This window comes from Panthera onca, chromosome B3, assembly GCF_046562875.1.
Source record: "Panthera onca isolate mPanOnc1 chromosome B3, mPanOnc1 haplotype 2, whole genome shotgun sequence".
Classification (NCBI taxonomy): domain Eukaryota; kingdom Metazoa; phylum Chordata; class Mammalia; order Carnivora; family Felidae; genus Panthera; species Panthera onca.
The window spans coordinates 4,217,395-4,244,138 of NC_138344.1; the positions used below are offsets into that span (position 1 = coordinate 4,217,395).

At 47.7% G+C, this 26,744-nt stretch overlaps 1 protein-coding gene and 1 long non-coding RNA gene across 14 annotated transcripts in view; one reads left to right on the forward strand and one right to left on the reverse strand.

Moving 5' to 3' along the window:
* Positions 1 to 821: 821 nt before the first annotated feature.
* On the reverse strand, positions 822 to 10,277 carry LOC132668634 (uncharacterized). The gene is made up of 3 exons (XR_009605672.3): positions 9,753 to 10,277; positions 1,891 to 2,760; positions 822 to 1,675 (listed from the first exon to the last, which is right to left on the reverse strand). It is a non-coding gene; the product is annotated as an uncharacterized LOC132668634 (long non-coding RNA).
* Positions 8,571 to 26,744, forward strand: part of CPEB1 (cytoplasmic polyadenylation element binding protein 1) — a 90,549-nt gene continuing 72,375 nt past the window's right edge. For 3 of the 13 annotated variants that reach the window (XM_060617552.3, XM_060617554.3, XM_060617556.3), the window contains exons 1-2: positions 8,920 to 9,175; positions 24,396 to 24,570. In XM_060617552.3, the coding sequence (XP_060473535.1) occupies positions 9,014 to 9,175; positions 24,396 to 24,570 (337 nt within the window). In that variant the 5' untranslated portion in view covers positions 8,920 to 9,013. Of the gene's footprint in view, positions 8,680 to 8,907; positions 9,176 to 9,334; positions 9,461 to 10,273; positions 10,363 to 16,415; positions 16,440 to 24,395; positions 24,571 to 25,711; positions 25,813 to 26,744 lie in introns of those variants that run through there. The other 10 variants (XM_060617550.3, XM_060617551.3, XM_060617555.3 and 7 more) reach the window with 9 other exon arrangements.

Consider the following 26,744-nt stretch of genomic DNA (forward strand, 5'->3'; position numbering starts at 1 on the left):
ACTCTGGTTGTACCCCAAGGTGACGATCCCTTAGTCCCCAGGCATGTGTGCGGAAGAGACATCCAAGCAGGGATGGGAAGGCCAAGCCGGAAGAACTCCTTGGTCCTGCAAAAGCAAGGCCTTTCCGGTGATTATTGGTCCCCCTGGATTTCCCTCCTGGGCCTCTCTTTGGGAGAGACTCATAGTGTGGGGGACTCCGCAAACATAGGCGCGAGGTTCAGAATATGTCAACTGGGGAGCCCCCACCTTGCTGGGGAAATGACCCGACCAGCCCTCCCGGAAGGGGAAGAACGGGAAAGAGATGGAAAGTGCTTCTCAAACAGCCCAGCATCAGATCACTTGCAGATTTCGTTAACATGCAGATTCTGATCAGTGTCTGTGGTGGGGCCTGAGAGCCTGCATAGAGAGAGTGCACACGCGTGGGTGGGGGGAGTGCAGAGAGAGAGAGAGGGAGACGGGATCTGAAGCAGGCTCTGCGCTGACAGCCGACAGCCGGATGGGGGGCTCGAACTCACAAACCATGAGATCATGACCTGAGCTGAAGTTGGAAGCTTAACCGACGGAGCCACCCAGGTGCCCCCAGATTCTGCATTTCTAACAGGGTCCCGGTGGCAGATGCCATCGCTCTTTGGATACACGTGTGCGGTGAAGATGTGGAGGGAGCCCCTGCCCCTGGGACAAGTCTTCTGGAGGTGGTCGTCAGGGTCATGGCCCTCCTTGATGCCTTTCCTGGTGAGGAAAGAGGCTGAGTGAGCAGGGGTCCCAAAAGGTGTAAAAAACAACACAGTAGCATGTATTCCAACAACAACGAGTCTGTGATCAATAAGTTTCAGAATAATGGGTTTAAATGAAACAAGGTTACTTCCCACAGGCCTTCTCAGAGCCTTTACCATGACAATTTGCACTGTGACCTAACCATCCCCAAAGGGGCTAGGGAAGTGTTACCCAAAATCAGTTCTGACTTTGGAACACTGTCCCCCCAACCCCCCCCCCCCCCCCCGAACACTGTGACTGCCGGGGTTACAAGGAACACACTCAATGATAGTTTGAGACGTGATGCCTCAGCTTCTGATCCTCTGTGCTTCAGACTCGTCCCTTGGCGGTATCTTCTCACAGCCCTGTTACCCCATCCCTGAGCGAGTCTCTGCAGGGTAAAGACAGGTGCGGCAGGTGTTCCATCCCCTCATAGGGGACACCCCCCCCCCCCCCCCCCCGCCTCTGTCTCTGGGGACTTGCCGGGCTCCGTGGCACCAGAGAGCAGCTGCAGCCACTGCTTCGTGAGGAGCCTTGGAGCCCCACAGTCTCCCTGGGATCACTGTTTTTTGTCACTGCAGGTTTGGAGATGGGACTGATCTGCCAGTCAAGGGCCACTCGAACGGTCGACTTGTTCTCACTTCTGTCACTGAATCAGCACTGCCCACAGCATAAGAAGGTGAGAGCAGTTTCCCAGGGAATTTGAACAGGACCATCAGAGAATTACCAACAATTCTGTGCTTTGCAACAAAGGTCCTAGATGGACTCTGTTAGGAGCCGGAAGTGTACCCCCGGCCCCTCTCCAGGAGCTCACAGCCCGGACTTCCACAGCCTCTGAGAAAGGGGAGCTCTAACCCTGAGGGAGAATCCCAAATGCTGGAACTTTTAGCGACCACACACCTTCCCAGCTTCTCCCTGGTACCTGGAAAGAAAGAATGCTTGTCTTCTGTCTGGGATCTGGGAAGACGCAAGACACATACGTCCCTGTCTGTATTTTTAAGGGACTGTTTTAAAAAATACTATTTAAGAAATGTAAATGTAAATATAATATTCATGTAGAAAATTGTACAGATCACAAGCGTGCAGTTTGATGAATAACCCGTGTAAACAAGAGACTGAGTGTGACGGCACACCCACCTCAGGTTGCCTTCCAGTTTGCGGCAGTGTTTTGTTTTGCTCGGAGATCACGGAGCTTCGAGACGGTCTGACACCAGACTCCAGTTGTCAGTGGGATCCCAGAAGGCCGGCGTGGACTTGTGTCGGGCAGTGCCGACGTGCTGGCCTGTGCTGCTCTCTGGGGCTACGAGGGCACCGACCACCCCCCGTGGCAGAGGCACCGACCACCCCGTGTATGTGGAAATAAGCCGGATTGTCTTCTTGCTTTAACTGAGGGAGAATGTGAGGGAGCAGCTCTGGGAAAGAAGGAACTCGTCAGGGCTTGGGCAACGTGACCTTGATCTAGGCCTTTATGTGCCAGAACCCCAGCACCTGCACCTGCAGAGGGAAGGCACGGAGGAGGGGAGGGTGGGAGAGGGTGAGGCGTGGTCCTTCTCCCCAGGACAAGGCCAGACTGAGGCCCCGGGATCCTGACAAGAGCAGCTGTGTTCTCGCAAATAAACCCCTAAACTTGGTTTCCTTAGCTGGAAACCAAGCCCAGGGCCTCTTGGGTTCTCACGGTGCTCCTGGTGCTGAGACTCCGGGCATCTCTGACCCATTTACAAGCGGCTCAGGACAACCAGCCCTCAGTGTGATCAGTGTGGCCGCTGACCTCCAGGACGGCCCCCAGGGATCCCTGCTTCCTGGCATCCTCGCCCTCGGGCCATCGCCTCCTACCTTCCATCAGGCTCCGTGCGCGTGCACGCCGGGACACTGCCGCAGTGACGGTACGTCTGAGATGAGGTTAGACAAGTCAGCGCGCCTCCATCCCCGCATCTTTCTCTCTTTCTCCATCTGGTCATTTGCTCTGGAGAGGGCCGGGAGCCATGTCTTGAGCTAAAGCCAGCAGCCCTGTGGAGAGATCCACGTGACCAGGGACTGAGGCTTTGCCAGGGGCCGCTGGAGCGAGCCACGAGGCAGACCTGCAGCTCCAGGCACAGCTTCCGATGACTGCGGCTCTGGCAGACAGCCCAGCTGCATCCCTGGGGCGGGGGGATCCCGAGCCAGAACCACCCAGCTAAGTCATCCTCGGGTTCCTGACCCGCAGAAATCGTCCGAGGCCATACACTCTTGTTTCAAGCTGTTGTTTGGGGTTCACTTTACAGCCACACGTGAAGACAATCCAACCCCGACCCATCTCCTGGGGCGTTGGAAAAGTCCTTAGAGGCGGCCAGGGCTCCGGTCTCTGGCCTTCCAAGCACTTTGCTCTGACATTCAGCGTCAGTGCTGTGCTGGAGCAGGCTGGCGCTGGCTCAGAGCACTGACTGTCACGCCTCCAGGAATTCTGTGAGCTGGGTAGTGTCACGCTGGTAGTTTGAAATCAGCTGTGGTGGGAGTATTTACGCCACAGAAATAGGTGAATACTGCAGATCGCTGGCCCTCCCCACAGCCAATTGTCAGACATCTGCCAGCACATCTCTGCCTTTAATAATCTCTGTCCCTCATTGCTTTGAAAAAGTGTGATATTTATTTGTTTATTTTTCAGAGAGAGAAAGAGCACCAACAGGGACGGGCAGAAAGAGAGAGAGAGACACAGACTCTGAAGCAGGCTCCAGGCTCTGAGCTGTCAGCACAGAGCCCGATGTGGGGCTCAGACTCGTGAACCACGAGATCGTGACCTGAGCCAAAGTCAGATGCCCAACTGACTGAGTCACCCAGGCGCCCCCCCCAAAACTGTGCTGTTTGAAGACTAAAATAACAACCACTAGTGTACTGATTCCTGGCCTTAAGGACTGAAGCATTTATCAATCCAGGCAATACTTCTCGTACTCATTTCACAGACTCTTCCCTCCTCACCGATTTGGAATTTTCCATTTATCAATGCCATGCATTTTTGTTTTGTACTTTTACTACATATGGATGTGTCCCTAAACAACATGTGATATGGTACTTTGTGATAACAGTGTACTACGTGTTTTATTTTTTATGTTTTTTTATTTATTTTGAGAGGGGGAGAGAGAGAGAGAGAGAACAAGCAGGGGAGGGGCAGAGAGAAGGAGACAGAATCCCAAGCAGGTTCCGCACCATCAGCACAGAGCCTGGTGTGGGGCTTGAACTCACGAACCATGAGATCATGACCTGAGCCAAGATCAAGAGTTGGATGCTTAATCAACTGAGCCACACAGGCGCCCTTAAATTTTTACATAAATGGCATCGTAAAGTATGTATGTATCCTTCCTCCTGCTTTTTTCACTCAATATTATTTCTGAGTCATTTCTGTTTCTGTAACTGGTTTTATTTCATTTACTTTTCCTTATAGATGATATTCCATTGTATGACTATACCACAACTTACTGCTCCATTCTCCTGCTGGTGGGCATTTAAGGTGGTTATTTTATTTTTGCAATTATACATGATTCAGCTATTGGCATTTTTACTCCTGTCTCCTTTAACACATGCAAACGTTTCTCTACGTTTCCCTAGGAGTAGAATCGCTGGGTCATAGAGCTTACACACCTGCAGCTTCACAAATCACCAGAGGAGCTATACATACTTGACATCAAGAATGGTCACAGCACTTGTGTTCATGAGTCCCCAAACTAGAAACAATTCAAATACCAATCAACAGGAGAATGGAGAAACAAATGCAGTATAGCCGTACCAAGGAATACTACTTAACAATACAGAGGGCTGAACTATTGCCCCATGCGACCACATGGGTGAATCGCACAGATACCACGTTGAGGGGAAGAGGCCAAATCTTATATGAAGTTCTACAACAGGCAGGATGAATGTCAGGAAGTCAGTAAGAATAACAGTTACCCCGAGGAGTGAGGTATAAAGTGGGAAGAGCATGACGGAACCGTATAGGGTTCTGTAAAGATTCCAGGCCTTGATGTGGGTGATAGTTACCTGTGTATATGTAGGTAAAAGATTAATGAGCTGTACACTTAAGATTTGTGCATTCCGTACTATACGTGTTATCCCTCAATTCAAAACATCTAGAGAAGAAAAACAAAAATCAAAGTCGGGGAGCCAGTTTATACCCTCACTGGTGGTGATCCTGCTACTGGGATAGTGAAACTTTGTCATTTGGTCTGTGTGACAGGTGTGAATGGTATCTACTGTGGTTTCATTTGCATTTCCCCGGTTATTGCTGAGGGTACACATCTAGTGATGTGTTTGTTGGCCATTTGGGTTTCCAGTTTCTGTCCATTGCCTATTCCCATCTTTTGTCCTTTTTTCTACAGGGTTGTCTTTTTTCCTCGTTGATTGTAGAAGTTTTTTCCTCGTTGATTGTAGAAGTTCTTATGTATTCTGGAAACTAGTCCTTTATGGATCTCACATTGCAGGTGTCTTCTTCAAGTCTATGACTTGTTTTTTTAAATTAAAAAAAAATCTTTTGTTAAATCAAAGTTTTAAATTCCAATGTGGCCAAATTTATCAATCTTCCTTTATGTCCTGTGGTTTTTGTTTCTTATTTACAAAATTCACCCATACTCTGAGGTAATAAAATATTCTAATATTTTCTTCTAGAAAATTTCCAGTAAATGCCTTTCACGTTTATACCTTTAACCCACTTTAAATTAACATTTGTGTATGATGAAAGGAGGGGCTGATCCACATTTTTAAATCCCGCTTTACAAGACATAAACAACAGCGACAGCAAAGAACATGCTTTCTTCTGCGCGGACCATGGGAAAAGTCTAGCAGAGACCATGCGCTTACGTTGCTACCTCATGGTCTTGAGTTCCTCAGTAAATCCCCCTCGTGATCTTTTGCAACCAGAAAAATTATGTTCTTCCAGCACTGTCTTTTGTTCTTTCGGCTCTCTGCCTGCTGTGGAAGCACTGAGCACCTGAGCATATAGAAGACCGCAGGGTCCCTCCTGTCCTCCCAGCATACGCGTTTAAAACTTAGTCCGGCCAATTACCGTTACACTTAAAACCTGTATTGTAAGTCTTGGGCTTGACTACAGAGACGGTGCCAGGCATAGCTAGGCTCAAAAGGCTGTTTGTTGACTCTGAGAATGGATAATGCTGCCTGTTTGTTCCTGCTACTTCTGCCAGTGACCAGCTGTGGAGACTTAACGGAGTCACTTAATATCTCCACCTCTGCTGCTTTCCACATCCTCCCCTGTGGATCGTGGACACCTTCCAGTCAGAGGTACTGTTCTTCCTGTTCTACCTGTAGGCATGGCCAAGTGTGGGCAGGGAGCACAGGGGCATGGCCACACCTGAGGCCATGACTGTATTTTGACTCAGCCACCCCTTCCTTCACTATGTAAGGAGCTCTGGGGTCAGTCTGAAGGAAGTGCACACATCAGGGTGCTGGGAATCTTGTTCTCATCTGGTAGAGACTTCAGGCTCTGGAGCAGGAAGGCTGTCTGGGTTTGAGCTCCCACTCTTCCATTTCTAGCTGGGAGTCCTTAGGCTAGTGACTTCGTGGTTTTTTGGGGGGTTTTTTTGCTTCCTTTTCTCATTGAACACAGGTAAAACACTTAGAACAGTGCCAAGTGCACAGTGAGTGCTCAGGGAAGGTCAGCTCTTATTACTGCAACAGCAAGTTTAGGAAGAGGGATTTTAAGCAGCAGCAATTTCTGTCCCAAGTCACCTGAAAGATGCATTCATTTTCTTATGGCTAGGAGCTTTAAAATATGAAAGAGCTCCCAGATACTTATTCCCTTGGGCACTAGCCCAGGTTTCAGATTCTTATCTTGTTCAGCTTTGGGTCAAGGAGGAGGAAGGATGCACCCAAGTTTGCCGCGAGACGGCTGGATGGGGCCCCTAGACATATTGGGCTTGGCTCTTTTAATTTGAATTAGTGACCAAATTTAAAATTGGGAAGATTTCACATTAAAACAAAAAACCTAAGACAAGCCGGACTGTCCTAAAAGATCCAGCTAGGCTGGGACCTCATTCCTGCATGGTATCCATCAGCGAATTGCCCCTTCGGATGTGCCTTGGGCCTTTCTGGTGCTCTCACCTGCCCTTACGTGGGCTCCTGTGATATACATATAGGTGTCCAGGTTGGCATCCCCTAAGACAAGCAAGATACACCACTTCAGAGCAGCTGTCCTATGCTGTCGGCCAGAGTAAAACTTGGGGGTGGGCTGCTCCCCAAGAAGGAAGGGCTCCAGGAAGGAACCCCTGAAGGAAGGTCCCAGTGCCGCTGAATCACAAGGTATGGTTTTCTGGGTAGCTGGAATGGGCTGCCTTGAGGATGGGGGCTGGTGGCTAATCAGGAAGAGGGTAGAACAGTTATGGGCAGGGGAGGCCAGGGCCCCCTTTTGTCCTACTCCTGCAGCCATCATCCTCTCTGCCCCTGACCCCAGCAACCCAAGGAAGCTCCCGGCAGGAGGATGTGTCTGAGACTGGCTAACTTTCACTGTCACTGAGTCCTCCTGTGCGCTTCCACTCCATCTGTTCTTACCCTGGCCACCTTCTGGGGGTAATCCTCCTGAAACACTAGGTTAGGCCCTTGACTTCCTCTCCATCCACAGAAACCTACTGTTACCTACCCCCCCCCCCCCCCCCCCCGCCCCCGCCTTAGCCATTAGATCTAGGCCAGCCTCACCAGCCTGCCAGGAAGGCAGCAGTCCTGTTTTCCCAACTGCCAGGAGGAGCCTTGTGCATAATAAATGCTTTCTAAACAGTGTTAGGACGATGAGATAACATGTGAAACACTCAGTAATGTTCTGCGAACGCTGGTCCCTCTCCTCCTCACTCCAGTCCCTGTTTCTCCCCAGCCGCTACTAAGTCTCCAGTAACATCTTAAGAGACCTGATACTGCCATTCTCCTGTTTACAATTCTTAATAGTTCCCTGCTGTCTGCAAAATAAAGGCACTTCACAGACTGGGCCCAGGCTTCCCTCCTGTGGTGTCCGCACATATTCCCCTTACGTCCTGGTCAAATTGAGCCTCTCTGTTCCATTCTCCTCCCTGCCTTTGCCTCTGCCTTTGTCTCCCGCCTGGAATGCCATCTCCGCCTCTGCGCGTGCTTGGGGGTTCCAGACCGCTCCCGCACCAGCTACCCCAGGTCGCCTTTCCTGACGACAGCCGGATCACGGTGGTTTCTCCTGCCCCGTGGCCGCCGCCCTGTCCCTCGTCCCCACTCCGTCAAGTCCCATCACAGTCCGGCAGGAGCGTCGGGATTGGTTTCCCCAGGGAACTGCGGCCCAAAGAGGACCCCGAGCGTCTTAGGAAGTTTCCGGAATCCCCCGACGCGCCCCCCTTCCAGCACCGGGAGCAGCCGATCTAGTGTGAGCGCGCGCCTGCCGGAGTCCGGGAACAGGGGCAAGGGCACGGGCTAGGGCAGGGGCGCGCAGGGCCGGCTCCCGCCCTGGAGGGGTCCTTGGAAGAACAGGAGCACCGGCACGGGGCTCTCCTGACAAACCACACCGCCGCCGCGTCGCAGCGGCTTGTAAGTCCCACACGGGGAAAAGTGAGGCCCCGCAGAGAAGTGACTTGGGCAGGGTCACTAGGTGAGTAGCGCGCTCAAGCGTGGGCCTCTGGCCTCCGGGTCCTAGAGCCCAGCTCCGGGTGGGCGGCCAAACCCTCGGCCGGGCCTGCAGGGAGGGGCGGGGCGGGCGGAGGCGGGGGCCCGGGCGGGGCCGACACAGGTGCTTCGCATCCGGCCGGGGCGGGGGGGGGGGGGGGGGGGGGCGCGGCTCCGCGGGGCTTTATAAGCGGCCCGGGGCGCGGCGCTGTGTGCGGCTTGCTGCAAAAATAGTGCCCACGTGTCTGCGCGTCCTTTGCCGCGCCGGCTCGCCGCCCGCCGGCCGGCCCGTCCGTCCCGCAGGGCCACGCCGGCCCCATGGCGTTCCCGCTGGTAAGAGCCGCCTGCCGCCCGCCGGGGCGGGGCCGGGCGGGGCGCGGTCCCGGCCGCTGCAGCTAACGGTCCGCGCGCAGCCTCGGCCGGCTCGGCGGTCCGCTCCTCCCCGCCCCCCTCCCCCCCGCCGAAGGAGCGCGAGCCCCGGGCGGGGCGCGGGTCACGTGCCCGCGGGCGTGGGGCCTCGTGGAGGAGTGTGTGCGGGGGGGGGGGGGGGGGGAGCAGGGAGCCTCCTCGTGACTCAGGGCCTTTGGGCTTAAAGGCGCCGCGGCCCTCCGGGGGCGGCCGGCGGGGCCTCCAGGCTGCACTGCGGTCTCCCGGTGGCCTCGAGTGTATGTCCAGACGGGAGCCGACCGGACGGAAAGGCGCCTCGGCGCCGGGAGCACTTCCTTCTCCCGCAGCCGTCGCACGTGAGACCCGAAGCCGCCGGCGCAAGGAGCTCACGCACCGCGGAGAGCCCCGCGCCAGTCTCGTTCGTACCCAGTGGGCGGCGGGGGTGAGTGGCCCGGTGGGGCGGGGCTGCCGGCGGTGGAGACCCCCCGCGCCGGACCTACGGCGATCTGAGAGTGCCACGACGGCAGTGGGCACGGCTCCTTTAAGGCGGAGGGATCAGGCCCCTCGTGCGGACCGCGCTGCCCGGCCCGGGAGGTCACGTGGCTTCACACGTTCGATTGTGCCGGAGCCGCGTTCTGGGGGCGGGGCTGGCGGGGTAGGGTCCCACGCGGGTGGTCGTCGGGCACGTGCGCCCGGGCTTCGCGCCGGGGAGGCTGGCGGCTCTGAGGTGAGGTGGGTCCTGCGGCCGCCGGCGGGCGGCCGGGCAGGCGTGGGGGCGGCGCGGCGGTGGAGGGAGCGTAGGCCGCACCTGCCTCGGCTTTCCCCAAGGGCGGCCGGGGGAGAGGACCCGGCGTGCGTGTGGCGCCCCGGTTCTGTCATTCTCTCCTCAGTCCCGGTTCGGGCCGGTTGCACCAGCTGGGGGGAGGCGGGCGAGGAGTGCGCCCCGGCCTCGGGCGGGCAGCTGGCTAGAAAGGCCCCGGCGGGGCCGACGGGACCCAGACCGAGGGCAGGCCACTCACCCCCTGGCGGTCCCGCTCGGCGTCGTTCCCCGGGCTTTTTCGCGGACTGGGCGTTGTGTGTCGTGCGGTCGCCCCTGACTTCGTAGCCCTGTTCCCGGGGGTGGGAGGCCGGGCCGGCGCCCTCGTGAGCCGCCCGGCGCCGCCCGAGGGGCCCGCGACAGGCCGAGAAGCCGAGGCGCACCCGGGCCCGGGAGCGCAGCCCGGTTTCGCGGCCGCGTGCACCTCGCAGGCCTCGCCCCGCTGCGCGCGCCCCGCGGGAGCCTCGCGCCTGGGGAGGGAGGTCGGCCGCACCCGTGAGAACCCGGCGGCGGCCCCTTCCTCCCCCCCCCCCCCCCCGCCGGGCGCCGCAGCTCCGCGGCAGCTGCCGCCTCTGGTCTCCCTGGCTACCGCTCCGCCGCCTCCCCGGGCACCGAGTAAACTCTGCGTCATCCGTCGGGGCGAAGGGCCAGCGGGGCGCTTGGCGCCCTGGGAGGCGCAGGTGTGCGGTCGGCCGCTCCCGGAGCGCAGGTGACGGCCAGCTTGCGCCCTCGGGCCGGGCCTGGGGACGCGCGCGGCTGACCGGGAGGAAGGACTCCGGACGGGCCGCCCGGAACCTGGGAAGCTCAGGTCGGTGAGGGGTTTCTGTCGGGGGTGAGGAAGGGAGTGCAAGGAGGGTTGGTTTCTGGAGCTCGGGGTGCTCCGGGCCGTGTGTGGTGGGGGCGGTGAGGACGGGAGCGCCCAGGGCCCCCCAGCCCCCCCCCCCCCCCCCCCCCCCCGCTGCTCTTCTCCCCTTCCCGGTGGCGCTGGCTTTGAGCCGCACGTGCTCCCAGAGCACGTTGCCGTCGGGGTTGGCTTTTGTCCCAGCGATCGAATTCGAGCTCGAGTTGGCCTGGCGGTGGGATTTGCAAGTTGGCTGCCCTGCATGCAGGTGCGTGTTCCTGAGCGCGAAACGCTTGCCGTCCCTCCTCCCAAGGCGCGTTCTCCAGTCCTCTCCCACGCCCGGGCCCCCCCGAGCGGAGGGGACTTTGGGCCAGCCGTACTCGAGCCGGTGCGGTGCACGGGGTGGGCGACCGTGGAAGCACGCCCAGGGCACCCGACCCGGCCGTGGTGCTGTGGTCTCTGCCGCCGTGGCACGCCTCCTGGCAGTGTTCACGAGGCGGAGAGTGGAAGAAGACCCCAGGCTTAACGCCAAAGTTGTTAGCCAGTGAGCTCTCGATAGTGGCTGTCTCAGTATGTTCATGAGTCATCGAGCTGTTTATTTTGTTTTAAATCCTTAAAGCTGGTTGTGTGCTCCCATCCCTCCAGGGGCCCGAGGTAATATAAAGGAGCGAAGCGGGGAGAGGAGGGAAAGAGTTGTAGTGAGTCCGGAACCACAGAACTTCCGTCTCTCTCAAGGGAGCAGCTGGCTGTTGCCACACAAAAACGTGGGCCCGGGTTGATGGATCTTTGATTTTTTTTCTTCCTAGTTAAAGCTGCCGGTCTGTTTTAAATGCAGCAATTAAAAAACTGAATAGTGTAGGACCAAAGGTAATCTGTCTCTGAAGAGTAGATTCCAGGTGAGGACTAGACTAGTTTTGGGATCTCGGTCTTCAAATGTTCCTTTTAGGTGTCCCCCCCCCCCCCCCATTTTGTAAATGAGGAAACAGGCTCTGAAATCAAGTTACAGGGCTATTAAGGAATAAAATTCAAGTGTGAACCTAGGTCTTTCTGGTGCCGTAGCTCAACGTGATAGTCTGTGTATTCCGGTATGTCCGAGGGGGCCAAGGCTTACTCGTGATGTAGTTTGTAGAGAAAAAGCGGTGCTTTATGCTGGAGCCCCATTTACAGGCAAAGTGAACCTTACTTAACTGCGTTGGAGGGAATGTCTGGTTGTGGAAGTCAGTGTGGGTCTTCTGAGCATTAGTGCAGCGGCGTTGCCGTCGGGAGGAATGTGCTGCGTCTATCATTCCACCATGTGTGTCAGAGCGGTTCGCTGATCTGAGAGAGCCTGAGGTCTGGAGAAATCGGGCTCCTCCCCCTGGGGCGGGGGGTGACCCTCCCAACCCTCTGCACAAAAGACTTTCCTTTTTCAGGACAGTTAAAATTCTCATAACTTTTGAGGTTAGGCAAATGTGAAATTAGATAATTGTTTGAAGACTCCAAAAAGAGAATGTGGCTTATTAAGTCTCACCTTTTCTCTCATAGCTAAGATTCCCAAAATCATGCCTCCTAGATTTCCAGGAAGAATTAATAGGGGTTTTAGCAGTACTTACTGAGATCTTCTTGAATAAGCTTCCAAGGCGTAAGATGCCTCTCTTTGCCAGGAATGAGAGACTGGGTTTTCATTCTGGGTAAAACTGGGTAAAATTTAGACTGGCCGCAGTGTACAGAGCCACACTAGCAGAGGTAAAGGGATTTGTACCTTTTATTTCTGTATTTTATTCCCAAAGGGTTTAAAGCATAAAGCAGTAAAGACCATTTTGCCAGAGGGATTTTTCTGTGAAAATTCACAGAGAAATATAGACTTGATAGCTTTTTTTTTTTTTTTTTTTTTTTAAACCTGTGGTCTGGACAGTTTTTGGAAGGTTGGAAGCTTTAAAATGTTACCTGTTTCCAGCTGCTTTTCTAGCAGACCTTCTTAGCCCAAGCACTCAGGAGTTTAGTGTTTGTGAATTTAGGGGTGGGCAGGAAGAGTGAGATGAGTAAAGTAGCTCTCTGCTGGTACTTTAGTGTTTACGTGATAGGCAATATCTGTGCAGATCTTCTCATTCATTGGTTTCAGGTCCCTTGTCTAAATGACCATTCCCTCAAATTATGTGTTTGTTTGAAGTGCAAATTAATTAGTGGGTTTGTACCTCTGGCTTGAAGTTTGGGACAGGAATGCATACCAAACCTGGATATTAAGGGTAGGCTGTTATCTTCAGTAGCTAGTGGTGGAGTGAGTAAAAGAAATCATAGGATCAAATAACAAATTATTTTCTTTCCTATGGGAGAGCTGTGCTAATCCCATCCTGTTTTGCAAATCTGCTTTTCCTAGGCAGTATCTAAGCTGTACTGACTCTGGGGAGAACTTGCCAGAAAGCCTGGGGATAGAGGGTGAGGGGGTTAGTAAGGGGGTTGGACCCAGAGGTTGGAGTAGAGGAGGCTACAAGAATTTTTGCTTCGATCTGTTGTTTGATGTAAAGCCAAGAATCCTTGATCGCACCTGCCTCATTGGCCCCCCACATTGCAGCTTTGGAAGTGCTTTGTTTTCTTTCCTGCCATTGTTGCAGCCTGCTTTGGTTATACCTCCTCATGAGAGCTCAGCCACTTTAGTGAGCACAAATTTTAAGTGCTGAAAGTTTTTATCTTCAAGGTAGGAGCCCCCCCCCCCCAAAGAAGAATATCTGTTATAATAAACTAGCTGAAAAGGTGGAATGAACCAAGGTACATAATGTGTGTTAATATTTCCTATATTTTATGGGAAAAATTATCTGACTTTCCATAAAAAGTCAGTAACCAAAGTACAGTATTAAATTTGCATTGTAAACATAATTTTCGGTAAGTTTTCTTATTTGGGATTTAAAAAGTCTCCAGTCGGATTATTTTGCTTCCTTAACGTATAATATGTTTTTAAATAACAGGCGTGGGGGGGAGGGAGAAATTCCTGACTAGTTGGGGTAGATCTTTGCTTTCAGTAGCACAGAAGAACCCTTAGGCATGGATAACATTTGAATTCTACTTTGTTTTTTTAGTATTGCTGTATGGTTGGAACACTTGTTGGATTATAGTGAGTGAACACTCTTTGTTTTGATTTTTAAGGCATTTTGTGATTACTTGCCTTGAGGTAATTGTAGAATCCCTAGAGGGCAGGTCTAAAGATTGATTTGTGTGTGAAAAATGGGTCACGGTTGTATCTAGCTGTTGATTCTGGGAGTAACTTAGCTGTAATCGCGTTACTGGTTTCTTTATTCTTGGCCAGCGTTATATGCTGATATGTGTACCATCCTGACAGATTTAGCACGATGGCCAGAAGTCTGTCTCCTTGGATAAAGGTATGGGAGTTGCTTTCTGTTGGAGGAAAGCGGTTACCTTGAGCTGTTTTTGTGTTTTGTCTTTTTTTCCTTTTGACAGAACACTTAATCTCTTACTACTTAACACCTGTGCTCTCTGCATTCTGGCTTTGTGCTCCTGGCTTCTGGCTCTGATACCATCTGTCTCCCAAGTCTGTCCTTTCTCCTGAGACTGTTGTGCTTGTTTGTTTGTTTAAGCTATAATTTTGGAATGGTTTTGAAGCTTAGAAGATATTAGAGACCTGTCGGTCTCCCAGATGTAACTTGGAGTTGACAACACAGATCCTAATGGCTATTTTCACGGATGAGAGAATTAAGCTGAGAATGAAAAGTGGTTGTTTTCAGTCCATTCAGCGAGTGGATGATAGAACCAGAACTTGAACTCTGGTCTCTTCCTTTCCAGATGGGTATTTCTAGAATTCAGGCACCTTGACCTTTGCTGTATTGGTCTCTGAGACTTAAAATCTCAGTCTCGTGAGACTCTATAGCTTTCCCCTTGCCCTGTCTGATCTTTTCTTGTCCTGGCACTTAGAAGCTTTCTCATCCCCCTGAATGCCACATTCCTTATGGTTCATTCTGTTGGCTCTTTCTCGTCCCTTTATACAGAGGGCCTGTATATTCTTGCAGCACTAGTTCTCTCTCTGTGTGACCAGGCTTGAGGTTGTTCTCCAACTGTAATAGCGTTACTGGTTTCTTTATTCTTGGCCAGCATTATATGCTGGTATATGTACCATCCTGACAGGTTTAGCATCATGGCCAGAAGTCTGTCTCCTTGGATAAAGGTATGGGAGTAGCTTTCTGTTGGAGGAAAGCAGTTACCTTGAGCCCAGCCCTGATTGTTCTCAGAATCCATAGTTCTGACTGGCTTACTGAATGAGTTCTATCTTGCTGAAGTACAGTGAACCCAGCAGTTTTAAAAACAGAACCAATTTTTTCCCCTTACTTCATCTCCTGGGGCCAATCTGATTCTATCCCCTCTACCCGATTAGTCTCTTTTCCCCCCAACTAGACTGTAGTATCCTCTAGGGGGAGAGAATGTGTTTGGGTGTTCTGATTTTTATTTATTTATTAAAAAAAAATTTTTTTTAACGTTTATCTATTTTTGAGACAGAGCATGAACGGGGTAGGGTCAGAGAGAGGGAGACACAGAATCTGAAACAGGCTCCAGGCTCTGAGCTGTCAGCACAGTGCCCGATGCGGGGCTTGAACTCACGGACCACGAGATCACGACCTGAGCCGAAGTTGGACGCTCAACCGACTGAGCCCCCCGGGTGCCCCTGATTTTTATTTTTTTAATGTTGATTTATTTTTGAGAGAGAGCACATGCAGGGGAGGGGCCGAGAGAGAGGGACAGAGGATCTGAAGCAGGCTCCACACTAACAGCAGCAAACACCATGGGGGTTCGAACTTACGAACTGTGGGACCATGACCTGAGCCGAAGTTGGACTCTGGAACTGACTGAGCTACCCAGGCACCCCCTTTCTTTAACATTTTTCAGTTACTGGAGGCCCCAGTACAGACACTAGGTAAATACATATTTGCAGCTTTCCTTTGGAAACTATAAAGCCTTGATGTGGTCTAACTCTGTGTCTCTCTTAGCCCCTGCCACCTTTCCTTCCTTCTCCCTTACCATGGCCACTGCTAGTTCAGGCCTCCCTTCAGTATTTTCAGTCTGGTCTTTACCTTTTTCCTCAGTTCTTGGCTGCTCACACCCACCACTCTGGAGCGCTACCATACTAGTGGTCCTGTTGCTCCTCAGACCTATCCTCCTGGGATTGCAGAGCAGAATCACTTCTAGTACAGTTTATTGGCATTGCCTTGATTCCTGCGAAGGTGCCAGTTTTACCCACTCGTTACTTTACTTTTGTATCATCATTGCAAATGTCAGCATAGTGAAAAAAGAAATTGGTATTTTAAGGTTATGAAGGTAGTTTTAGCCGTGTGGATTTCTGAAAGGGCTTTGTGGACCTTCACGAGTGCACAGACCTCACTTGGAGAACTGCTTCCACACAGTAAGGGCCAGTCCCCTTGGTAGCGTACGAAGCCCATCATGGTCTGGCTTCAGTCTAGTAGTCTACTGGTCTCCTCCTTGAATCTTTTTAAAATTGAGAGAGAACGTACATATGGTAAAAGGCACTAATTGTAAGTGTATAGCTTGGTTAGTTTTTACATGTTGATGTTATTTTTATATACCTAAGAAACTGCCACACAGATGAAGATCTAGAATGTTCCCTTCACTTGTTAAGATTCCCTTGTGCCCTTTGCCATTCTGTATCTCACCCTTGACCCCCCCCCCCCCCCATGAACTACTGTTCTGACTTCTGTTGTCATCGATTGGTTTTGCCCATTTTTGAACTTACAAATGAAATCGTGTAGCATGCACTCTTTGGTGTCTGACACACACCCCCCCCCCCAGCTTAATTTAATATCTGAGATTTCTACAAGTTGCAGTGGAAGCCCGAATTGATTGCTATAATCCTACCATTTCCAGAATTAATAGAGTGAATTACTACACCTAAACTGTGCAAGCAATGTGATTTATGCTGAATACCTGCTTCCCTCCTGGAGTCTGGAATTTGGGTGTATTCCAGGCAGAGGCTGCCTTTGTGACCACCCCTCAATAAAAAACCCTGGGAGCCAAGTTTCTAGCAAGCTTCCCTCATTGGCAACATTTCAGGTATGTTGTCACAACTTGTTGCTGGGGGGAGCTAAGCGATTAAGTTTATCTTCTATGACTCTCCTGTAAGAGGACTCTTGGAAGCTGGTACCTGATTTCCCCCAGACTTTGAACCATGTGCCCTTTCCCTTTGCTGGTGTTTCTCTGTATCTTCAGGCTGTAATAATTAGCTGTATGTGCTGAGTACCACTCTATGCTGAGTCCTGTGGGTCCTCTTGGTAATTGATCAAATCTGGGGGTGGTCTTGGGGACCACCAGCACTGTGGGTGTTTTGTTTCTCTTCAGAGTTTGAGTATAAAACTGCTGTGACTATTGTACCTGCCTTTTTATAGTCCTGTATACTTCTTTCTCTTGTATATGGGAGCCTGAGTGCAACTTCTGGGTCATAGCATAGTGTCCCTTGCAATTAAAATTCTAGCAACAGCGAACTTCTAGTTGCTTGAAAGCACCCATTTCATCCCCCCTTGCCCTTGTACATGTTCTTTTTTGCCAGACTGCCTTCCCCACTCCTACTATGAGTGTATGGTAAAACCTTTTAATATTTTCACCTCCCTAATACCCTTGTTATTTCTTTATATATTTATTGTTGAGCTTACAAAATAGCATGTAACATACTCGATGTGCTTGTGTTCCCATTAGACTAACTCCTTGGGTGCAGGGATTGTCTTATTTACCCTCCGTCTCCAGAATGGCTCCTGGCATATGATGAGAATACAATCAGTAAATGTAATTGTAATCTTTGGGTCTGCAATCACCAGGTTATGTTGTTATGGGTTCTTTATTTTTTGTTCATGTAAATTGTCTCTGGTCTGAGGGGTTTAAAACTCCCAACTGCTGAAATGACTTTGAGTGGCTTGGGGCTTTGACAGTGACAGAGCTAGAATTGGTGACTAAAGTTTTATTTTTCATCCTGTCTTAACATTGAAGGAGTCACTACCATTTATGGAGGTTGTGATTGAGGTGGTCGAACATGCCAGTGAAAGGCATGTGATATGGGTCTGCCTTCCTGTGGTGTCTGAATTGAGTACCTGCAAATGTGGCAGATATGATACTGAGTACTGCTTCAATGAAGGTCTTTGAGGGCCTTACCATTTATAAAATGCAGAGCTAACAGTGCATATAGCTAACAGTTGGATAGGTAAGTGTGATAAGAGCTACAATTTTGGTGGCCGTGTGTTCTGGATATTCTTGAGCAGTCGTGGTATTAAATATTTCCTTCATGTTCTCATAAACCTGTCCTGGAAATTGTAGGATTTCCTTTCCCAGACTGAGTTTATTGCGTGTGTGTGTGTGTGTGTGTGTGTGTGTGTGTGTGTGAAAGAGAGGGAGAAAGAAAGGGGGAGGAGGGAGAGAGAGATGCATTAGATATACTCTGTGGAAACTGAAAACTAATCAGAAAGGAGAGATCCAGAAGAAAGGGGTTCCTGAATTAAATGAGTGGAGAAGAGTTAAGGATCAGATCCCCCAAAATACCAAGTAAGGTGAACTTGAAATGGTGGTTGGGTTTGGCAACTATGAAGTCCTTAATTTAGGAGTTCTGTGGCGTCTTTTTGCAGCTTTGTGCCAGCAGGATATCGTGGGTTCAGGGGACAAATGGGTTAAGAAGTATAGCACCTTTTTAGAAAGTTGGTAGTAGAGCAAAAGAAAGAAGGCAGTGACTTGGGAGGATGTTTTAAGTCAAGGAAGATTTTTTTTAAAGATGAGAGAGCCTTGGGCATACTTACAGATTGTTGGGAAAGAACCAGTGGAGAAGAGAGGAAAGTCAGGTCGTGAAGGAGAGGAAGAAGGGGTGGTATCTTGAATTTTGTATCTGGTGATGGATTTATTTTGTCTCTCTGTAAGGACCTGCAGCCATTTCTCCTTTATTACTGGTGAACCTCCCTATCCAGCCCTATTCCTCTGCTTTCTTTCATTGAATTTACTGTGTTCTGTATCCACTCTGTGTTTATTCTCTGCTTGTCTGTTCTTCCCACACTTACGGAAATTCTGATTTTTCATTAGTCTCTAGCTAATTGTCACACTATTCCAGATACCTTAATTTATTCTTCTCCTGTGTGTAGCATTTTGTGCTTACCTCAATCTCCATTTACCTAACTAGATTTTCTTCTCCCACTTAACTAATTCTCCTTTGGGCAGGGATTATGTTTTATCTGTCTGTAATCTCAAAATCTAATGTAACAGGCTTTTAGTACTTATGAAATACTAGATTGAACTCTGTGAAGCTGCCATTTTGTTGGTTGCAAAAGGTCGAGTATTGGCAGTTTTGTATGGACCAACATAATACATTTTAATTCTTTCCAGTGTTGCACAGAAGACTCGAGGTGGAATTTCAGTTAAGAATGGACAAGTAAGGGTCAAGGAGAAAGTCAAACATAGAGAAGCACTTCTTAGCTACAGACTCATTGAAGTTCAACCAGAAACTGGCTTTGAGTGACCAGGTGACCAAAGCAAAGGTGGACATTTGGCTAGATGATTTACATTCTTCCATAAAGATAACCTGTCAATTCCTCAGGTGAAACTGTAGCCATTTCCTAATCTTTGGTCTGAATAACATTTTTGTAAGTGGTTGTTCATATAAGGACTGTTCAGAATTGTGGTTAAACAGTATCCTCAGAATCATGAGTGTAAATCCTATAGAGGTTTTTTTCAGCGTTATTACTATAAAGATAAAAACAAATTGCCAAAGTACGTCTGTGAACTAGTTCTTCAGGGGCATCTAAGTATATTGCCCCCAATATACTGTTGGTATATCTTAATTAAACAAAACCTAAATGTTCAAGATGAATGCTTTCAACTAAAAAAGATGTAATTAGAAAATCTTATTCTCAAAAATTTTTTTAATCTTAATTTTTTCAACCTAACGCTTTGTTTTAATTTACATCCAAATTAGTTAGCATATAGTGCAACAATGATTTCAGGAGTAGATTCCTTAATGCCCCTTACCCATTTAGCCCATCCCCCCTCCCATACCCCCTTCAGTAACCCTGTTTGTTCCCCATATTTATGAGTCTCTTATGCTTTGTCTCCCTCCCTGTTTTTATATTACTTTTATTTCCCTTCCCTTCTGTTCATCTGTTTTGTCTCTTAAATTCCTCATATGAGTGAAGTCATATGATATTTGTCTTTCTCTGACTAATTTCACTTAGCACAATACCCTCCAGTTCCATCTACGTAGTTGCAAATGGCAAGATTTCATCCTTTTTGATTGCCAAGTAATACTTCATTGTATGTATGTGTAGATATATACCACATCTTCTTTATCTGTTCATCCATCGATGGACATTTGGGCTCTTTCCATACTTTGGCTATTGTCGATAGTGCTGCTGTAAACATTGGGGTGCATGTGTCCCTTCGAAACAGCACACCTGTATCCCTTGGATAAATACCTACTGGTGCAATTGCTGGGTCATAAGGTAGTTCTAGTTTTAATTTTTTTGAGGAGCCTCCATACTGTTTTCCAGAGTAGCCGCACCAGCTTGCATTCCCACTCAGAAAATTTTTTAATGTGAACACAGTTTTGCTGGAAGCTTAGTAGATTGCGATCTGTGGACCCCAGGTTAAAACTCCGTCTTGAAGAGTAAAGTGTGTGCCCTTCAGAGAGTCTTCCTTAAATCTCTCAACTGGCTTTCATGAATCCATAGTAAATAATTAGCAGAAATGGTCTTGGGGTCTGCAATATAGGTATTGTGTTTTTGATTAAAGGCAAATTATATCAACTCAGAGATGGTAAAGTTGGCATTCATTATGACCATTAAATAACCCCAGGCCAGGATTTTGACCTAAAAGAATGGCCATCCTATTACCATGTTGATCCTGGATTGTATGGCATCTGAAGGCAAGACCAGTATTTCCAATTAGACCGTTCTAGCATACAAATAAGTATAAAATTTGGGCATATTATTCTTTAATTAGAACACATAGCTATGTGGTATGGGTTCAGATTTTTAAAGTGTTATGAGGGACAGTTTCAAACCACAAATGGAGAAAAACCTCCAGTTGTGTGCTAAACAAGTAAATAAGCTTCTTGGTGAATTTCACTGGGATGAGCCTATACAGGCACTTTATAGATTTCTCATTACTACAAAGTCTGCGAAGTAGGTGGTACTCCACTTGAATACCCAAGACAACCAAGGCTCCTAGAACATACCTAAATGGTAGATTTAGTATTTGTATTCCACAGGCTGTCCTGTGTTCTGCTTTGTGAAACAGTGATTCAGTTTTGGGGGAAGATTCTTCCCTTCTGGAAAAAAGGAATGCTTTTTTTTTTTTCTGTCATCTCCCTGCCCCAACCAGTTGAGAATTACTGGTGTAGGAGACCAGTGTTGGTTCATGATGGGAGTGTCCATTTTCACCTATTGACCAGGAGAACATTGAGGCCTGCTATAAAATAGCTTGTATCCATAGAGATTCATCATGAGCCATTCATTCTGACAGTAAGTAGGTACAATTAGTTTTATCTTGACATCAGTTTTAGTCCCTGACAGTAAGAATTCCTGCTTTTCATTTCTAGCTTTGCCAAGTAATTTGCTCCGTTGATCCATAGTTCTCAATAGTGTTAAGATTTGCATTCTAAGCTTCTGATCTGTCTTAAAGCCTCCTTTCCTGTTCATCATGAAAGACCAAATAAAGGTTAAAAAAAAAAACAAAAAACCACCTAGCAAATGGTCCCATTTAAGGGCGAAATATGCCAGAAATAACTGAAAACTACCAGACAAGAGTGGTATAACCCAGGGAGAAAACTGTTTGTATTTATGGTAAAACATTGGTAGGAACTCAGACCTATAAAGTGATCAGTCAGGATAGAATATACAGAGTAATGGGTGTGTAAGTATGGGTGTGGATAAGAGATAGTGTTTTGAAGATGAGACACTGAATTCATTTAGCTGAAGAGTTTAAAGGATTGCTAAATTCTGCAGTAGCTACAGGTTTTGGGCAGTTTGATTTGTGTCCTGTCTTAAGTCTTTTTAATTAAGCTTTCTGAATCAAACGATTAGGAAAGTTAGGCATAGAAGGGCCTGGGGTCTTCAAAAGAGTAGTTTCCCTGAGTCTTTAGTACATTATTCTCTTTTAATGAGCAAATAGTCTTTTATTCAGGGATCCTTGTGGTGGCCCCTGAGCCCTGGGTGCAGTAGTGATACTACTGATAGCGAACATTCATCTGTTCAGCACATAATTATGTTCCAGGTACTGTGGCAAGCATGTTATATGCACTAATTCACAAAGAGCTCTGTGAGACCTTGTTACTACTTTTATCCCTATTGTACACATAAGGAAAGTAGATCCGTTCCCCATCTGATATTGCTGGCTTTGATTTTTTTTTTTTTTTTTAACCCCCTTCCAAATTGGTTATTCAGGGCAAACCACTGGTACTTACTGATTAGGCAGTTTGGGGTATTAATTGAACACTCCATTTACTTGTGTTCTAATTACCTGGACTCCTCTAGATAACTGGCTTGGCAGACCTGAGAGGAGGAGAGGGAGGGAGACATTCCAGATAGCATTAGCCTTGAGTTTCAGAGTTACGGTGCATGTTCATAACGGTATTGGGAGTGGGGCAGATTTGGGTCAGGCCTAATTTTTTTTTTCAGGATGCTTGAGATGGTATGATTCTTAGACCTTGCCCTACTCCTGGGGAAGCAGGTTTCTCCCAGAAGGCCTGTGGGCCCGCATCATCCCCTCACCACAGTGGCACTTTGCTCACAGGCTCTGCCTCTCTTATTTCACATAGTTGCTTGAGGTCTTCTGAGACTATTAGGGTGCTACCTCTTTGCTTGTAAGTGTGGCCAGGATCTGGGAATCCATAGATCTACAGCACATCTGTACTAGTAAATAAAAATCAGATTGTGTATTAAGAGAGGCCCTTTAAAGTTTTGAAACCTTTGATATAGGAGGTTGTTCTAATCCTGAACCTGGCATGAGGCCTTCTTTCCAGTTTGCTGTCTTCTATACCCAGTGCCCCACCACATTGGGCCGCTTCTGATAATGCCTTTCTGTTCTCTGTGTGCTTCACACCTTCTTCCTATCTTTACTTTCAGGCACATTGTCTTCTTCTGAGCTCCCTTGGCTGAGAGGACAATATAGGATTACAGCCAACTGTAGCTTATGTCGTAACTGTTAACAACACGACCAGATCTTAGTTCCCTTTCCAGACTTCAGAAATCTCTTTTTGGTTGGATCTCTAATCTGCCTCCCCTTTGGGCGCTCACTGTACGTAGCAGGCAATTGGTTAAAGTTTATTAGGCAGTGAATGAGGGAGGCATGTAGCTTTAAGATCTACAGATTGATTGTAAATGCTTGCATCTTAGCCTTTGTGATGTTGCCTTAGTGAGGTTGAGAATCATCTTAGAAATCTACAGTTGTGAACAGGGCCTCGTGTCTATGGGTTTAGCTGTTCTCAATGGTGGCTTCTGGAAGGTTTGGGAAAATGACCCAGGGAATATGCAGGACTGTGCGTTCTGGTCATCCTCACAGCTTCCAACGGATACAGTCTTTTCAAGAGCTTGAGAATGATATGGGATTCAAGTTCGTCCCTTTAAGACCATCCTATAGAGTTGATAAATTCTGTGCTTCTGCTCCTTCTCCTGCTTACCTGAACATTAATAGGCACCCAGCTTTTTAGAATTTTGTTTTGAAGTGACCAGCTGTAAGATCCTAGGTGCTAGTTTCCTTACTTGGTCTGCTTTTTGCTGATTTTCCCCAAGATCATTGGGAATCCTAGAGCTGGTGACTCTGTCAGCCATTATATCATTGCTTACTATGTCAGGCATCACATGTGGTGAGAGAGGGAGGGAGATTGAAGAGTGAAGAGATTTCTGTCTGGGACACCTAGCAGATGGTGGTGTTATCTACTGAGATACCACATAAACCATTCCCTTTGGATGGTGTTTGTACACTCTTGGTGCTTATTGTGTCTTCTGTAGTTGTATCTTCAGGTGTAAAAATAGCAGCTACCATATACCAGGCTCCATGCTAAGTGCTTTAGATATCTCATCAAAAGGTTGGTAGGTACTCTTCCCATTTCAGAAATAGGGCAACTGAGGCACAGAGGTTAAGTAACTGACAATAAATGGCAGAACCAAACTCTTTAATGAGATACAATTCACATAAGCATAAAATTCAGTAATTTTTAGTGTACAGTTTTGTGATTTATCACCCTAATCTAATTTTAGAGTATCTTCATTATCTCATTATCATAAACCTTGTACCCATTAGCCACCATCCCCAAACCTTCTTCCCTGTCCACCCTGAGATGAAGACAACTCATCTCCTATAGATTTGTCTGTTTGGGACATTTCATATTAATGGGCTAATAATAGGTGGTCTTCTGTGACTGACTTCTTTCACTTAGCATAGTGTACTTGAGTTTTATCCATGTTGTAGCATGTATCAATATTTCCTTTTTTTAATGTTTATTTTTGACAGCGAGAATGAGTGCAAAAGGGGCAGAGAGGGGGAGACAGAGGATCCGAAGTGCCTCTGAACTGACAGGGGAGAGCTCTGTGAGGGGCTTGAACTCACTAATAGTGAGATCATGACCTGAGCTGAAGTCAGACGCTTAACCGATTGAGCCATCCAGGCGCCCCGGTCCTTCATTTTTTTAATTGCCAAATAGTATATAGATCAGCCTCCAAGATTTGAATCTCATATTTCTGGTTCTGAAACTCCTGCTGCTGCCACACCATGCTAATTCCTATACATGTCCTATTAGATTAGAAAGTTCTGGGGCAATATCTTGTATTTAGGTGTTTTGTTGTTTCACCCCTCTTTTAGTTTTCTCAAGATACCTCGCTCATAATAGGACTCCTCAGGTATTTTAGTATATAGGTAAGAAATTCAAGTCCTTGTTACTTTATCTAACTCACAGTGTTGGATTTAGGAGTAAGGGAGTGTAGAAAAACCTAAGTATCTTTTCTGGTGTCTAGGAGGAAAACCTAAATATCTTTTTTCTGTGTGTAGGAAGAAGAAGCTGGAAGGATAAAAGATTGTTGGGACAACCAGGAAGCACCCGCACTCTCCACGTGTAGCAATGCCAATATCTTTCGAAGGATAAATGCCATATTGGATAATTCTCTGGATTTCAGTAGAGTCTGCACTACACCCATAAACCGAGGAATTCATGATCATTTGCCAGGTGACTTAGATTTGAAAATTTAGTGTGTGTATGTATGTATGAAAACCTACACTAGGCATGTATGTAGAGCTGTTTCTAGGAAGCTTTCTTGTGAAGCTTGTAAAGAATGACCTTGAATCTCTGGTGACACTTGCCCCTTTTTGTAGCTTACTTTGTGGATTGGGTTCACTTCTGAGTGAAGACTGACTTTGATTTATAATGTACAAGTCTATTTTATGACACACAAAAAGATAAAAAAGGATAGGTCAAAGGTATCAGGACTATTTATATATAGAATTATAATAGTCATATATGTAATTAGATTTTCTGGTAGCCACATTTAAAAGGTTTGTTTTTTTTTTTTTTTTTTGAAAAGTGACATTAATATTTACCTAGCCTAACAAAATATGTGAGTATGTAATCAGTATAAAAACTGTTAATGAGATATCCTATTTTGTTAGTACTAAGACTTCAGTATATATTTCACATTTACTGCACTGCTCAGTTCGAACTAGCTGCATTCCAAATGCTTGGTGGCCACATGATTAGTGGCTGCTGTATTGGACAGTGCATCTCTTGAATAATTGCTTTTACACATGAATGTGGGTCAGCAATCATTGAGATTTTTTTTAATCTTATTTTTGAGAGAGAGAGAGAGAGAGAGAGAGAGAGAGCGAGCAGGTAGGGGAGGGGCAGAGAGAGAGAGAGAGGGAGACACAGAATCTGAAGCAGGCTCCAGCTTCCAGGCTCCGAGCTGTCAGCACAGAGCCCAGAGTGGGGCTGGAACTCACAAAACGTGAGTTCATGATCTGAGCCGAAGTCAGATGCTCAATCGACTGAGCCACCCAGGTGCCCAGCAAGCATTGAGTTTTCGTGATATTTAGGATATTCCATAGGATAGTGGAGGGGAGAGGGCAGCATCCCCTGAAGGTGGTATTTCACAAGGAGACTCGGATGTCCTGACAGTGCTGTGTCATAAGCATTTGTGGAAGTTGCAACATGTTGATGGAGTGTTTGTTGTTGGGGTTATTTTAGTTGAAAGTTGAACATATTTTTAATTCTTTAAGTGGATCTTGAAGAAATTTGGCAATAGTGGGATTTGCAGAATAAGAACTGGCAATTGCTGCTCTTTCATTATAAATTCTTTGATTTACTTCCTAAGTTGACGTTGGAAATCATTCCCATAAAGATGCAGGCGTATATGAACATAAAGTAGCTAAATGTCTGAAGGAGAGATGTCCTCACAAAGGAGACTGACCTGTGGTAACTATAGAATTTATTTCTAGTACATTGTTCTAACTGGAGGGCAAATGGGAGAAGGACATAGGAGGAACTAGGAATGCTGGTACGTCTGGTCTCTTCAAACTTCCAATAAAGTACATGTGTATTTTCTATTAATTGGTGTACATCATGAGCTAATAACAACCCTTACTCTTCTTTAGCTTATGTCAATTTAAAAACTCACAAAATCTCGATTCAACGTATGTGTTGTTTTTCTTCTTTGAGAAGATTTCATGAATTATATTTCAATATGAATGACCCTCAACAATGGCTTAAATTTCACTGGGTTGCCTCAGACATGCTGGGAACTTAGGCATACCTCAGAGAAATTGTGGGTTGGGTTCCAGACTGCCACAGCAAAGCCGATACTGCAATGAAGTGAGCCAAAGGAATTTTTTGGTTTCCTAGTGAATATGGAAGTTATATTTATGCCATTCTGTAGTCTATGATGTGTGCAATAGCATTATATATGTAAAAAAATTGTTCATACTTTAAAAATACTTAATTGCTAAAAAAAAAAAAAAAGGCTAACCATCATCTGAACTTTGAGTGGGTCATAGTCTTTATGCTGGAGGAGGGTCTTGCCTTGAGGTCTATGGCTGCTGACTGTTCACAGTGGTGGTTGTGGAAGGTGGGGTGGCTGTGGCAGCTTCTGAAAATAGTATCACCCTTCTTTTAGGAAGGATTCGGTTCCATTTTACGATGAGAAAACGAAGTCTCATCTAGGTTAGAGGACTTGGGCAAGGCTACCTACTAAGTGGCTAATCTCAGGCTTAAATCAAAGTCTGCTGTCACTGTGTTGTTTGGTCACTTTCTGACACTCAGCTCCCACAAACAGCACATCTTCAGGTGCATGCAGGTTTATGCCCAGGTTTTGACTCCTGTGTCTGGTGTGGTCTTGGTTTTATTGGGGC